Genomic DNA, 15,283 nt, shown 5'->3' with positions numbered 1-15,283 from the left:
CACACACACACACACACACACACACACCTTATTTAGCAGTTTCAGGAAATTGGTAGTTTTCTTTTCTGTAATTGATTTGTTTTTTTGTGGCGAAAAAAAATGGCCCTTTTGTTGATTTTTTTTTTTTCTTTTTTATTCATATGCATATTTCTATCTGTGTGTTTTGTTTCTCTAGATATCTGGAGTCTAGGAGTGATACTCTTCATGCTGGTTTGTGGACAGCCTCCTTTCCAGGAAGCCAACGACAGTGAAACCCTCACCATGATCATGGACTGTAAATACACCGTACCTACCCATGTCTCCAATGCCTGCAAGGAGTAAGGGTTCTCATACACCACTTACATGCCCTCTAAAAACACTCTAGCACCGTATCTAAGCTGTATTAGCCTAAAATGAGATTTAAGGATTGACTAACAAGAAGAAACTTAGCTGCCCCCCCCCCCTTCCTCCAAGGTGTTGTGATAAGACCTGAATTCACTACCTCAATTCCCAGCAATGTAAAGTTCAAGAGGAACAAATGCAATTTCTAAAAATGGCCTTCATAGTAAAAATTGGCTCCTGCTGAGTTTTTCCTCAGGCAGTAGTATTGCCTAAACCCAGGGCAACGGAGAATAATAAGAACTGCTATTTCTTCCCTATAAATCACAGAACCCAAGTGAGATGTAGTGCACAGTCACTGGGGCAAAGTGCACTTGCTCTGAAAGTTTACTGCAGCCGGATTCTACATAATCCTGTCTGAATGTAATAATAGTCACACATCTACACAAATGCCACTCATCGAGCAAGTTTAATTAACACATTTTAAAAGATGCATGCAGCCTAATTGATCGCTGATGGGTGAAGTAAATGATGTCTGACGAGCTCGTCCAAGGTCAAACACGACATGAAAAGACACTAAAGTGACACCGATTTTACTTACTGAAGCGGTTTTATATCTTGATTATGCAATATCTTTTCACAATAAAACTAGATTTTCACAGATAAAACACGGTAAAACACAGTATGGATTTAGCCGAGGAGTTTAGAATGAATGTTTGCTTCGTGTTGCTTTTTGACTCTTCATCCCAGATGATTTAAATTTCTTTTACACAGATTATTAAACACATTCAGCCTTTGTAGGGAAACAAAAGTAGCAATGAACACACAGCTCAATACAGATTATTCCAGATTTTACTGAATTTGACACATTAATCATTATCTTTGTAGGCAAATAGAATAATCTGTCAAACAATGTGGAGAGCTCGAGCACTGCTTTAAGTACAGTTTGTGGTCCCATCAGTGACCTCTACTGTCTGTTGACTTTTTAAGTACAACAACATACAAAGACTTTTTCCGATATGAATGCAGATTTTGTCTCGTCATTGGTTTCAGTAATTGTGAAAGCTGGGCTGTTGCGTAAAAAAAAAATGCTATGTGTGCCGAGGTAAGTGTTTGTGTTCAACTTGAATTTTTGGTTGCCATTGTTACAGAAACAATCCATGTAGCATTGAGTTAAACCCTTTTATTTCTGGATTACAACCAGAAAATCTTTATTCTTTATATCTGAAGTAGCACCTTTTTCATTTGTAGGACATTTTAAATACGTAGCAGCTGTAAGAATAGGAGAACCTTGTATGCTGCCTCTCATATAATGTGGTGTTTAATATTTTGTCAGGACATCTGTTCATGTTAGGACCTTGGGGATTTTCTGTCATTGTTATTTAAGGCTGATTTGTCTAGCTTTTTATCTCATATTGGTGAGACAGTGGGGCTGATGAGCAGTTTAGACTCCCAAGATGGATTAGTACTTCCCTAAATTGACTTTATTTGTGTTTATTAATAATTCATTTGGATTTTTATATTAGCCAGTGCAAAGTACTGTCCAGACTCTCATATATTTTAGATTTTATCTTTTGGGTTAGTGTTGTAACTTGTTACTCACTAAGCTGTAACACAAGAATTTCTGTTCATTGAAACTGTCTGTCTGTCATTAGGGTTGGATTGTTATTACATTAGCTTTAATAGTGAGTTTTCTGACGCTCTATTTGGCAAAAAGGATGGAAATCACACCCAATAGATATTTATATTATAATATATTACATTTTATTATAAATGTCAGCTTTATTGAGATCTCATAGTTATTAGCCTGTTTGTCTCGGTTCTCAAATAGAACAGCTTTAATTCAAGTAAACCTCTAAATAGTGTCACCTTGAACTTAATGCTTTCTGTACTTTCTTTTGATTTAGAAAATCCTAATGGTAACGTTAACATTTAGATAATGAGAATAATAATTGGCTAGTTTGGCTATGTTCAGAAAATAATTGTGGCCTGAGGAAGACCATGGCATTTATCTTTACAGTTAAAGGGATTTTTGTCCCTGTTAAAAGTGGCAATGTTTGTTGTGGTTACTTTTTCTTTATTTTAACCCACAGTCATTTAGTTTTTAGACGCATGTTACGTTACTTGGTGTTATTTCTGTGGTTTTCCCTGCCTACTCCAAATAAATAAAATGGAAAAAAGTAATCACAACAAGCATAGCCATCTGAATGGCATGTCTGTTCTGCCAAATATTTGGTGCATGACTGCAAATCAAGCACTTCCTGTCACTTTTCCATATTTATATCCATTCAGGAGTCCCCTCAGGTTGTTGAGCCCTGTACTAGTTGAAATGAAATCAAGGCAGAGGTCTTATCTGAATGCAGCAGTCCTGTAACTCATTACACCACACTGTTGTTAGTTGTGTAATATCTGTTCTGTACAGGGTGTGTCCTCACATCTCAGCAGGGCACTTCTGAAAAATCTAAGCTGTAGTCGTTCTTTCATTCTTTTGCCCTTCTGTGTTTATTTTGGCTTCCTGCCTGTAGTGTTAGAATGATGTTGCTGCTTCCAGGTAGAACATGTGTCTAAGGGCAAATGTATCAGACGATCAGGTTACACTCTAGTCCTAAAGAAATGGCTCTTGTTTACGTACTAACAGCTGCATTGTTCTGTTCTTCACTTTAGCTGAATAGATGATGAAGTTAGCTGGAGGATCTGCTCACCATTAGTTAGTAACCTTCCATTTATATCAGTAAAATATAAGTACAGGAAAGAATATTATTTAATGATTGTTTAAAAAAAAAGTGTTTGAGGAGATGTGACAACTCCCTCCTCCAAATTCAGGGAAAACCAGTCACCTGCTAATTCCCACACACCATCCAGCTTTCCCAATCACACAACAGCTACCAAGTGAGGAGGACGAATACTAACACATGCTTCCTCAGAGACACATGAAGCTAGCCAACCACATCTTTCCAACTGTTGCTCATTCTGCCTCACAGGGCAGCTTAACACACACAAAGGAAAGCGTTAGCCACCCTTGTCTGCATACCGGAGATCACAGGGGGCCTTCTGTCGATGTACGTGACAGGCAGAGATCTCCAAAGGATAGGGCTAAAGATTTTCTGTTGCACTCCACTTTTTCATACCAATTTATCCTCAGCTAGATTCTTATTATTTGCTGTTTTGAGAACTAATATTTTTCAGTCTGATAGCGAAAATATATGTGTTTTGACCCCAGTGCTTCTTAGAGCGTGAGAAAGTGTTGCTTATGTGCAGTTATATATTCTTTATGCCATGATGGTTGGATGGTATTCAGTACTGTACCCATATTTACAGACTCCACTGCATTGTAATGTAAATGGAAAATGTGTTGTAAGATGTGTTGGGGCAATTTGATGATCCGGGTCTAGTCTGAAATGTTGCTATGCTGGCTTGCTGCCCTGCTGTCTGCTAGTTCACTCAGTCTGTGTTTAGGAACAAAAAAGTCAAAGCACATTGCCAGCACAAACCTTGAGAAAGTTTGAGGTAAAGTTCCACATTGATGACAAAGTCCTACATATACTGATCAAAGTATTTATTTATTTATTTATTTATTTATTTATTTATTTATTTATTCATTCAAGATAGATATCTATGATTAATAAATCTAAAACTCTGACTATACAGTCTGCTGTTCTGAGTAGGTAAACATAGATCATCAACGTTTGCTAACCAAAGGGGAACATGGATGACCTGGTGTGTGGTTTTTTGTTTTTGTTTTAATTCTTGTATTTGTTTGTTTGTTTTCTTTCCTCCCCCACTATTTATCTTGAATGCGTGGACTTTTCACTTCTGAGGTATGTCGAATGCATCACGAGTCTAGAGGTTCTCTTACAACTCAGATGGTTTAAGGCCTGGTTTTTTAACACCGCCTCTAAAAATAGCGGGTAACGGGATTTTGGCTGATCCTAAATATTTTGTAGATTTATTTATTTATTTATTTACTTTTGTTTTTGTTCATCCTGCAGAAGTACAGCTCACATGTTCCCCTCTCTCCTGTTTCTTAAAGTCCAGGATCAGTGAGGGGAAAAACTTGTTCTTTTGGTAAACTCGATTAATAAACTAAAAATAACTCGAGCGCTTCAAGCAGCAGTTCCACATTCCACTCCCTGGTCATCCTTTTCCGCTCGAGGAGACCATGAGGATATATTTAGTCTTCAGGAAAGGAGGGAGGAAAACATCCTCTTCATGTTTAAACAGTGTTCCTTTTGAGATAGCTGGCTTTGTCTCTTTAATATAGAGAGGGCTGTTTAAATGATGTAAATAAAGAATGTTAAATATGTAAACAATGTTACACGCCATGTTCATAATTTAAGGATCTGTTTCAAAGGTGATGTTTATTCATGTAGATACTGGAATAAAGGTGGAATGTTGTCTCGTGCAGGAGATTTGGTGCCATGATCTTTGTCTGCATGCTTCTGAGACTGTTGTCTATGTTCAGTGATCATCATATACATTATAACTCTTTAAACAGGCTTTAAATTAACCTGCTTCAGGCCTCCAGCACAGGCTTACATAATTAATTTCAATCTTGGTAGATATCAAGCTAATATGTTACCTTTAAACTTGCCTGTGTAGTAAAAGCCTCATTTGTGAGGGTTACAGATATGAGCTGAAACACAGATGCACAGTAATGATGGAGCTTTCTGAACTTTGCCCATAGTTCTTAACTTCCAGTATATAATGTTTCAGCATTTCATCATGCACCTCTAAGAACCTTCAATTCGGAGACTTGATACTTGTTTGTCTTTATTATCAGAAGCATACGAAATTACACAAATGCTCTGAACATAACCAGATTGTAACCAATTACAGTTTTCTTTAAGCTGTCACCTTTAAAGTCACCTTTAAAGTTTTACAAACATAATTTCCAAATTAAATCCACATTTCCAAATATTCATCTCATTATTTAAAGGTGTATAATCACATTTTGTTATTTCTTTTGAGGCACAGTTCTGAACACTGCACACAGTAAAACACACTACTGCTCTGATTTACCACTTTAGTAATTCATGGGACGATTTTGTCACCAGGTCGACGAGGTTTGCTGACTTTCACAGAATGCTCAGATATTTTCGTCCAAGCTTGTCAGATGGAATTTTGTCTAGATTTTGCGTCATACCAAATGGGAATATTTTAATTCCACCGTATTGATTTGGTCAGATTAATTCAGCTATATTGTCTTCTGGCTACATTTCTTAATGATTGAGTTAAAAGAGAAGCTTTTAGCAGACCTCCATCTCGCCAGCATGTGCAGCTCCTCAAATTGAAGGCTTTCAGCAAATCTGGGCTTGTCTTCAGTTGATGAGTGTAATTAGAGCAATTCAGCAGCAGCAGCAGCAGCCCCCCCCCCCCCCCCCCCAATAGACCACCAGCTTTTCAGATAAGAAATGTGTTTTCCCATTAAACTGCTGCTGAAGTGCTGCAGCACAGGGAAGAGATGGAGCGCTTTAATGTGGCACAAATGAGAAAAGATTGATATGGGCTGGTTTTCTAAGTAAATCTAGCTCGTTTCGAGCTGCTCAGCATTTATGTCACCATGAATTCATTCAGTAAAGGAAAGAGTTGTAACTAAATTCCAGGTTTATAAAAATGGGAAGCTTCACACATGATCTTGACCAGCTGTTCACTTTGCACTTGATGCAGGTGTGTTAAGATTCTTTACATATCAGATAACTGATATTGCCACATTACTGTGGATTATAAGGTTCCACGTTGGCAAAAAGTTAGTACAGTATAAGGTGAAAGGAGACATTGTGTAATAGCATAGATAGTGAGCAAGTAAGACTAGCGTTATTAGTGTGATTCACAGCACTGATGAGTCTACACTGAGCTATAGAGCAATGTTACATTCAAGAACACACATGTTCTGCTTCAGCCCTGGTGGAATGATCTGTTCTGTAGTTGATTATGTGGCCATTGATATTGGGCACAATGAAAGGCTAAATCTGAAACCCATTATTTAGTACAACTGGCCCTTTTGCTCACTCTGTGATTATAGACATCTTGCAGCTACAGCCATTGCCAGAAGAGCTGATGACCATGGTTCTGATATCCCATATCAGGCTTCAGTGCAACTGCCTGCGTACTAAATAATGAACAAAATGCTTCGTGTAGGATGAGAGAGTTTATTTGAAATAACCACTAATAACAAAGACCTAAAATAAAATGGGTGCCAGTGACTGATACTTTAGCATCTTGGCTGTAATGTCTTTTGTCTGTAATTATTGGCATGCACATGGAGCTGGTTCTTTTATCCCTTTCCCTTTTGAGACAGTGAGCTCTCCGCCTCTCCATTGAAGCAGTCAGTGTCGTATGCTGACGAAAGCTAAGCCGCAGTGGTAATTTTGGCATTGTGTATGTGTTGAATGCTGAAGGCCTGCTCTGAGGATGGCTTTCTGCTTTCTGCTTAAAAAAAAAAAAAAAAAAAAACAACAACTGAGAGCTCCTGTTGTTTTTTTTAACACGACTCATTTACACTTCTCTCTTCTGTCATTTCTCGCTTCTCGCTGACTGCTGAGAGGATCAGTGAGGTTTTAGTAGCTTCTCATTTTCAAGAAAAACATCTTTCAGGACGATCAGCTAATTCAGTCATATTCTAACCGGCAAGCAGTTGATTATTGATATTGATTACTGGTGATTTAACCAAGGACCAAAAAATGAAGTTTCCACATGTTTAGTGGTGTCCACATTCAGCATTGGATTTCTTGGTCATGTTACATTCAAATTTATTTGTATAGCACTTTTAACCATGGACATTGTTTCAAAGCAGCTTTATAGAACATAAAAATAAAACAAAAAGGTAATATAAAGACTCATATAATACAAAAATTTAAGATTAATATTAAGTGACTGTGGCAAGGAAAAACTCCCCTGAATATAAAGGAAGAAACCTTAAAAGAAACCAGACTCAAAAAGGAACCAATCCTCATGTGGGTGACCCTGGAGGGTGTGATTTTATAAATATACAATCTGACCGTTGTGTATTGATGAAGAGGATGTTGGCATCTCCACTTAGTATGTCTGAATATTTCATGAAGCTGAGTCCAGCTGGAGCTGGTACATCTCTAGATGTCTCCGGACCCTCAGATGGTTGGCCATGGACTAGGGAATTAAATCATTAAGAGCCTTGTATGCAAGTAGCAGCAGTTTGTAATCAATTCTAAACTTAACAGGTAGGCAGTGTATGATCATATTTTCTTGTCCTGGTAAGAACTCTGGCAGCTGTATTTTCTAACTCACTAACTGTAGCCTATTTATTAAAGATGCAGGACAACCACCTAGTAATGCATTACAATAGTCCAGTCTAGAGGTCATGAATGCATGAACTAGCTTCTCAGCATCAGATACAGAGAGGATGATTCTTAGCTTGGCAATATTTCTAAGGTGGAAGAAGGCTGTTTTGTAATATGGGCGATATGATTTTCAAAAGACAAGTTGCTGTCTAATATAACACTCGGGTCTTTCACTGTCGAGCTACAAGTAACAGTACATCCCTTTACGTTCCCCAGTGGTGGTTAATGGCTCCCTTCTCACACAGATTTTATCATCAAAATTTTGCATAAGTTCTGTGGAAGGTAATCCAAACATGTCTCAATTTGGGGAAAAAAAAATTAAATATATATATATATATATATAATGTCATTGTCATTTTCTGTACTGAAAGAGTAAAATATTAGAAAGATTGTAACAGTTAAGTTTTTCCTCAAAAAACATATTTTGAAGTGAGCCACATCAGTCAAGCTTGATGTCAGATTTTATTATTATTATTATTATTATTATTATATTTATAGCTGTAACACTGATTACATTTAAGCTTTACTCGAGTAGGTTCTGTGCCGGATGCCTGAGTGATGTGCACTTTATTTATTGCATTTTAAAATAAGTCTAAATTCAACACACCTCGTTGTCATTGACATTTCCCAGTGTGATGTTTTAACTTGTGAACTGTAACTATAGTGTTTTGTCCATATCACTGTAGCTGTTTGGCTTGGCATGCTCTGATCTGTCATGGTGATTGATCTTTTTTCCTAACAGTCTGATCAATCGGATGCTGCAGAGGGATCCCAAGCACCGTGCCTCACTGGAGGAGATTGAGAGCCATGCGTGGCTACAGGGAGTGGATCCGTCCCCAGCCACCAAGTTCAGCACACCTCTGGTGTCCCACAAGAACCTTTCTGAGGAAGAACACAACTCCATCATCCAGCGCATGGTGCATGGAGACATTGCAGACCGAGAAACTATCATTGAGTAAGTGTCCCTATAAAGCATGTTCCTGCTGAGAACAGAGAGCATTTTTTCCCTCTCTGATCCTCATGCTGCCACTGACAATAGAGGTCAAGGCAGTAGCTTCACCCTGGGAGAGTTCTTTGCAGGGAAGAGAGATTTTTGCCATTCTTTATGCTATAGCCGTCAAAAAAAAAAAAAACGGCCCTATTTAGTGGCTCCAGTTTGTTCATTATAATGTAATCCCTAAGAAGCAGAGAGGAGGGACTGCAAATATGCTCAGGCCGTGCTAAGCACTGGAACCGTGCTGAGGACATGCCAGCTTCATTACATCTGCATTAAAAAGGCTCACAGAAATCAGTGAGCATGCTTATGTATAATAGCCTACTATTTTTAGTCGGGCATATTTGAGCAGCATAAAAGACCACATAGAGTCTGATCAGCTGTTGTTATCCTCTTTGGTATACATTTGGATGGCTTCTTTGCCCAGTACACGATGTGAAAATTCATCCCTCTTTCTCTTTCTAGCATTTTCAATCCTCCTAAGTATGTTTTTCTGCTTCCCCAGAGCCCTAGAAACTAACAAGTATAACCACATCACGGCTACCTACTTCCTGCTGGCAGAGCGGATCCTACGGGAGAAGCAGGAGAAGGAGGTGCAGCCCCGATCCTCCAGCCCCAGCAACATCAAAGCTCAGTTCAGGTACTGTTTAATGGCCTCTGTCTGCCTAAGGGCCTAGGGGTCGAGCTGCAGCTTCACTGCAACTCAGTACAGACTCTTCAGCACTTGAGGACTGCTGTCTCTTTCAGCTGTAATGCACTCACAAACTGCCAATGCTCTCTGTACCTGATCTTTCACAGCTTTCATTTCTGAAGTGAGTAGCGTACATCCAGAGCAAGCTTTGAAGGAGCACCTGTGCAATACACTGCTAGCTAGCTGAGGATTAATTGCAAGCAATCATTTGCCCCAGATGCTATCTGCGAGGAATAGAATTCAGTTATGGCTTCCTTCTAAGAGAGAGATTCTGCTGTATGTCAGGATTTGTCTCTTAATGCACAATGAGGACAGACAGCACATTTCTGGTTCTGATAAATGTGTTAGCAGGCTGAAAAATTGGTTTGGGCTGACCTAGAAAAGCATAGGTGCTGCTTTCTGTTTAGGAGGATTGGAGAAAGGAATGGAATGGTTTACAAGTACAGTCATCTATTCGTCTCATGCAAGACTGTTTTAGTTTAAATGTAAATGAGATTGTTTGTATTTTAGAAAATGATTTGTATGAGAAATTATAGGATCGTGCCAGACTGGACAACAGAGACATAAAAGACCATTGTTTGGAAGAGTTCTGTGTCACCTTTCCTTTCTTTCTTTTCTTTTATTTTATTTTATTTATTTATTTATTCATTCATTCATTCATTTATTCATTTATTTATTTATTTTTAGTCCTTGTATTGTTTCTTGCTTTGTACTTTGACTTGAGTAGGGTGCCCTGTTTTGCTTGTTGCCATGTCAACAAAAGCTTTGTGTATTGTCTAAAGATTTGACAGTGGTTTTGTAAACCTAGGAACATGAGTGCACCTCAGTGCTACAGGGAACATGAGGATGACTCCATTGGGTCTTGTAGCTTCAAACCCCATCATCACTGTGGAGCTTAAGCCTGCAAGTGTTCTAAGATTCACCAAGAAGCTCAGTTCAGTGATTGTGATAGGAGAGCTATCCTTTTTTCATTTCTTATCGTTCTGGTGTGTTTGAGCCTTTCAGTGATTGATTTATTAATAACACTATTGTGAGTTACCCAGTTTAGCTTTAGTAGTAATATAGTATTAACAGAATGCCCAACATGGAGTTGTCCCTCTGTGGCTCATGGTTTCTGTTTATTTTTCTGTTTTTATAGGCAGTCATGGCCGACTAAAAACGACCTGCACCAAGACATTGAGGACAGCCTGGCTGCTTCCTCAATCTCACACGCAGGGGGGCCACAGTCTCCTGCCCGGAGCACCGAGAACCTTCTGAATGGTCACCGGAACAAAGGGCTCCTGGATCTGGGCCGCCGAGAAGAGAGCAGCGAGGCCTGTAGCACTGCCGTTTACCCTGGCCAGATGACGTCTCTCACCCAAAGCCCCCTCAAACCCAGCAGCACATCATCTGCCTCGGCCAAGCCGCGAACATGTCTTTTCCGTGTTGAGGAGGATGAGGAGGAGGAAGATGAGCAGGAGCCATCACCGCTCCCCACACAGGTGATCCTACGCCACAAGCCGCCTTCCGTCACTAACCGGCTGACTTCACGCAAGAGTGCACCAGTGCTCAACCAAATATATGAAGAGGAAGGGTCCGATGAAGATGATTTCAACATGGACCAGAGTCTGCCACCCAAGCTGAGCCGCCTCAAGATGAACATGACATCGCCCGGCACAACACAAAAACGCTTCCATCGCCGCAAGAGCCAGGGCCGTGGCTCCAGCTGCTCCAGTTCGGAGACCAGCGATGACGACTCTGAGAGCCACCGTCGTCGCCTCGACAAAGACTCAGGCTTCACATACAGCAACTGGCACCGTAGGGACAGCAGCGAGGGGCCACCAGGAAATTCTGGGGGCAACGGAGGGGGTGGCAGCAGCGGCGGACAGAGCAAACCTTCGGGGGAGGGGAACTCTGGACCAGACAGGGGCAGCAGTAATGGCGGAAGTGGTGGAAGTGGAAACACAGGAGAGGGAGGGGGTTCTAAAGGACAGGGAAGCCCCTCCAGCTGTTCCAATGGCAATAGCAACCCTGCTTCAGGCTCCACACGCACTGCACCGCGGAGCACAGGAGAACTGATGGAGAGCTTGAAGCTCATGAGTCTCTGCTTAAACTCCCAGTTGCAGCATCGCCGATCAGGAGGAGGGGGACGCTTCATCATGGATCCACAGAGTCTGTCCAGTGTGAAAGTGCAAGAAAAATCCTCATGGAAGATGTGCATCGGCTCGAACGGCAGCCTGGAAAAGACTCTTAATGTGGGCGGCGGATTAATGGACTGTTACCAGGACCAAACAGCAGCCATGCTGAATGAACTTGCCCTGGCCAAGGAGAACAACCTGAATTTGAAATCCAACGTTCTTCAGCTACCTCTGTGTGAGAAAACCATCTCCGTAAACATCCAGAGGAGCCCCAGGGACGGGCTGCTTTGTGCGTCGGCCCAGGCCAGCTGCTGCCAGGTCATATGATGGTGGATCACATGATCAAACCTCATAGTCAATTTGCTCCCATTGCTGCATTTGTAGCATAATAACACCTTCAGATCTCCCGTAGCTTTGTGAGATCTTTCCCAATCTTCTGTCGTCTTAACTGTTCTTACAAATTATTTATTTTTCTTAGACCTGTTAGGTTTAATGAGGTGCACACTGCTAGCTTGTTTGTTTTCTGACTTTTTGTGGGGTTGTATTTTTTAGTCCCCCTTTACTGTTTTTCATTTGCTTTCCATCCCTTTTTTTTTGTTTGTTTGTTTTGTTTTTTTGTTTTTTTTTTTGTTGTTGTTGTTTTATATCTCCTGAAGTGATAAGCTCTTAAGATGGTTTACATGGTTTTGGCCAGTTAATCAAACAGAACTGTAGAATTTTATTTAATGATAAAATGAATTATTTAATAAAGACAAATAAATATGACCAATAGTGAAATAGAGAAGCACCTGCCAGGTTGTATGAACACTTCAAATCTTTAGCCATAATAAGTGCAACAATTACAGTCAGACTTAAATCCTAGTGGATTTATTTAGTGGGTTCAAACAGCATTCGAGGGAAACTGCTAATTATGATTTATGGCCATTTCTGATGTCTTAAAATAATTGACCAATTTATAATTCCACAGAAAATCAATGTATGTTTCTAATTGTTGTTTAATAAATCACACATATATTGAACTACCTTTAGTATATTAAAAATAATTCCTAGCAACATTTTAAAAATTGTTTAATTGTTTTTAAAAATACCGTTTCCCTCAGACAGGAAACAACTGTCAGCAAATTAACCTATTAAAAGTACATTCTCATGTACTATAGCTTTTGATTCAATTCTATTAACCAAAATTAACTTTTCAGATAAATAAACCCTAAGTTTAAATAAACCCTAAGTTTAAACCCAAATAATTATCGAAAACAAATTTGTATAATACACTGTAAGTTCTCTGTTAAAATAGCTTCCATTTTTAATCCAACATGCCCATATTCCGATAATGAGGAGTCCTGGTAGAGCAGTAGCAGGAATGAAGGCATCCACCATATTGATCTTTTAACGAAAACCATTAAAACATTTTGGTCATGTTCTCTAGTCTAGAATTAGCAGGCTGGTTTAATTCTGTTAAGAGATTAAGGCCTTAATAATAATAATAATAATAATAATAATAATAATAATAATATATTTACACTAGTAAATGAATTCCTATATACTGCTGAGCTCCAGATCCCAGTCAACAGCCAACTGTTCTGACCTCACTCACTCTGTTTGTTGTTCGTAAACACTTCAGTTACTGTAACTACCAGTCTCTAAAAAAGACTGGCTTCAGATGCCTATAGGGTATGTAAATAAGTTTTTAAAAGTTTTATCTTTTTTTCCTAAAGGACTGCTGTTTAACGTGCTGTGTTGAATACAGGCATCGAGCTGGCTTTCTAGTTAAAGCTATGCTGATCTATCACCTGGCTCTAAATCCCACGTACAGCTGAAGCCACGATGAGATACACGAGCACTCATTCAGGCAATAGATGATAAAGGAACAGGCCTTTCAGTGACCATCTTTGAGCCACTGTAAACAGTTGTACGGCGTCCAGCCGAAGCAGTAGAGTCGGAGAGATTTTAAGGGCATTGGCAATAAGCTATAAGTTGCAGCTATCTGTAAATATACATATTTTTTTCTTTTATATGTACAGTCATAGAATGGCTTACTTGGCCAAAAAAAAAAGAGAGAGAGAATTATCTTGCGTATTTTTTGTTTTCATTTTTAAACAGTAGGGTCTGTAAATAAAGATGTAAATACAGTGCACACTCTCTGTAAAACCGCAGCGTCAGCCGTCTGGTTCGTAGCTGTAACATAGCTTTACTAGTCGTGAGTGTTCTCCAGTAAGTTTAGCAATGTTGAAAAAGAAAACAGTGCTATATTCATGATGTTGGTCTCAGACTTTGTCCTGCGCCGATATAAACAGGTAAAATGATTATGTGCATGTGTTGAATGTTCAACATAATTGATCCATGGACATCGAAAAGGAAAAGAACTGCCACAAAATGTTACTGGACCAAAATTGTGTACTGACTTCTTCTAAAGAAAAACAACAGTAAAGAAGCAAAATGATTCAATGTTCTGTTGTTGAAACTTGTCCTCAAGTTATATATAGTTATGGTAATGTCCAAAAATTAAATGTTGTGGAAGATGTCTTTAAATTTTGGCCTTTGTGTGTTTCTTTTCTCCAGTGCATACAATATGGGTTGATGTGATTTTTTTTTTTTTTTTTTTTTTTTTTATGGTTTATCTTAAGCTGTGTGTCATCAGGTTCTGGTACAGCCTCTGCAGATGTCACACACTAGTATTTGTGCATCCTGTGAAACTACTGAAAGCAGAGCAATTTAAAAAAAAAAATGAAGTTAGGAAATTCGCATTGAGGCTAAGCATGTTTGCCTCACACCTTTGATTCCCACCACTGCCCTGTGTGCATGGGGTTTGCCTGCTCTCCTGTGCTTCAGGGGCTTTCTACAGGGACTTGAGTATCTTCACTAGTCTAAGAACATGTTATGGCCTAATTGGCATCTCTAAATTGTCCTTAGTGAAGGTGTGTGTGTGTGTGTGTGAGATTGTGCCCTGTCCAATGTGTTTCTAGCATTGTGTCCCCTGGTATACAGAGGATCTCTGTGAGCCTTTTATAGAATAAACAGCACATAAAAATGGACAAATTGAAGTTTTTGTAAACAGATTCTGTCTCTCCTGCAATATATATTTTAATAAGTTTTTCTCAGTCAAAATAAAATAGGTTTTTCTTCTTGCAAAAGAAGCTCTCTGAAGTGCTGCTGAAAGTTCCTAGTGTTTCTTAAAACATCATATGTGCAGTTTTTTGAAAGCTCCTGAAGAATTGGTGTTGAATCCTAATACAAACGATATAAAGAACGTCACCTATTTTTCATGTGAAATAGTCTTGAAACAGCTTTCTTGATCTTCTCGAGAATAACCATGGTGTAAAAGTTGAACGTGTAAAAACATAACAGGTTTTGTCCTATAAACACGTAGCAGAAATATCTATAAATAGGTATGGCAGCAGACGCTGGAGTGAGTTGTAAAGCCCTGAGATAGGCAGAAAAGCAGTTAGAGAATGTTTACTTTCAGAAAGTTTCAAATTCAGAGCCTTTTTATTTATATTTTTTTTGTATCTTTGTGTGCATTAGTCAGTAGGAGCTGTTTAACCTTAAGTTTTTGTGTGAACGTGTCCCCTGAAGGTTCTTTCCTTACTAAAGCCAAAGCCTAGTTCCTGTTGGGCACAACGTTCCTGCTCTGAGTTCAGCCCTGGCACATCCAGTGCAGAGTGTAGGGCGATTTGATGTGACGTGGCAGCCGTTAAAACACAGCTGTTGAAAGGTTTCCTATACTGATTTACTATCGTCGTCTGCTGCCAGGTTTCTCGAAGTACCTTGGTGCCTTGTGAGAAGAGATCTGGACATGTGTATGCAGCGTGTTCCACCTTCTCTGTAGTCCCACACAGTATGAATAAAT

The 15,283-nt window shown here is 39.3% G+C and overlaps 1 protein-coding gene across 1 annotated transcript in view; it reads left to right on the top strand.

The window, feature by feature from the left end:
- snrka (SNF related kinase a) overlaps positions 1 to 13,965 on the top strand; it is a 31,225-nt gene extending 17,260 nt beyond the window's left edge. The window contains exons 3-6 of the mRNA XM_027149323.2: positions 176 to 317; positions 8,377 to 8,589; positions 9,134 to 9,268; positions 10,458 to 13,965. Of these exons, the coding sequence (XP_027005124.1) occupies positions 176 to 317; positions 8,377 to 8,589; positions 9,134 to 9,268; positions 10,458 to 11,763 (1,796 nt within the window). The 3' untranslated portion in view covers positions 11,764 to 13,965. The remainder of the gene's footprint in view (positions 1 to 175; positions 318 to 8,376; positions 8,590 to 9,133; positions 9,269 to 10,457) is intronic.
- Positions 13,966 to 15,283: the final 1,318 nt, after the last annotated feature.

Source organism: Tachysurus fulvidraco, chromosome 3 (genome assembly GCF_022655615.1).
Source record: "Tachysurus fulvidraco isolate hzauxx_2018 chromosome 3, HZAU_PFXX_2.0, whole genome shotgun sequence".
NCBI classification, from domain to species: domain Eukaryota; kingdom Metazoa; phylum Chordata; class Actinopteri; order Siluriformes; family Bagridae; genus Tachysurus; species Tachysurus fulvidraco.
The sequence above is the reverse complement of the archived record's forward strand: the minus strand, read 5'-3'. Positions and strand labels throughout refer to the sequence as shown.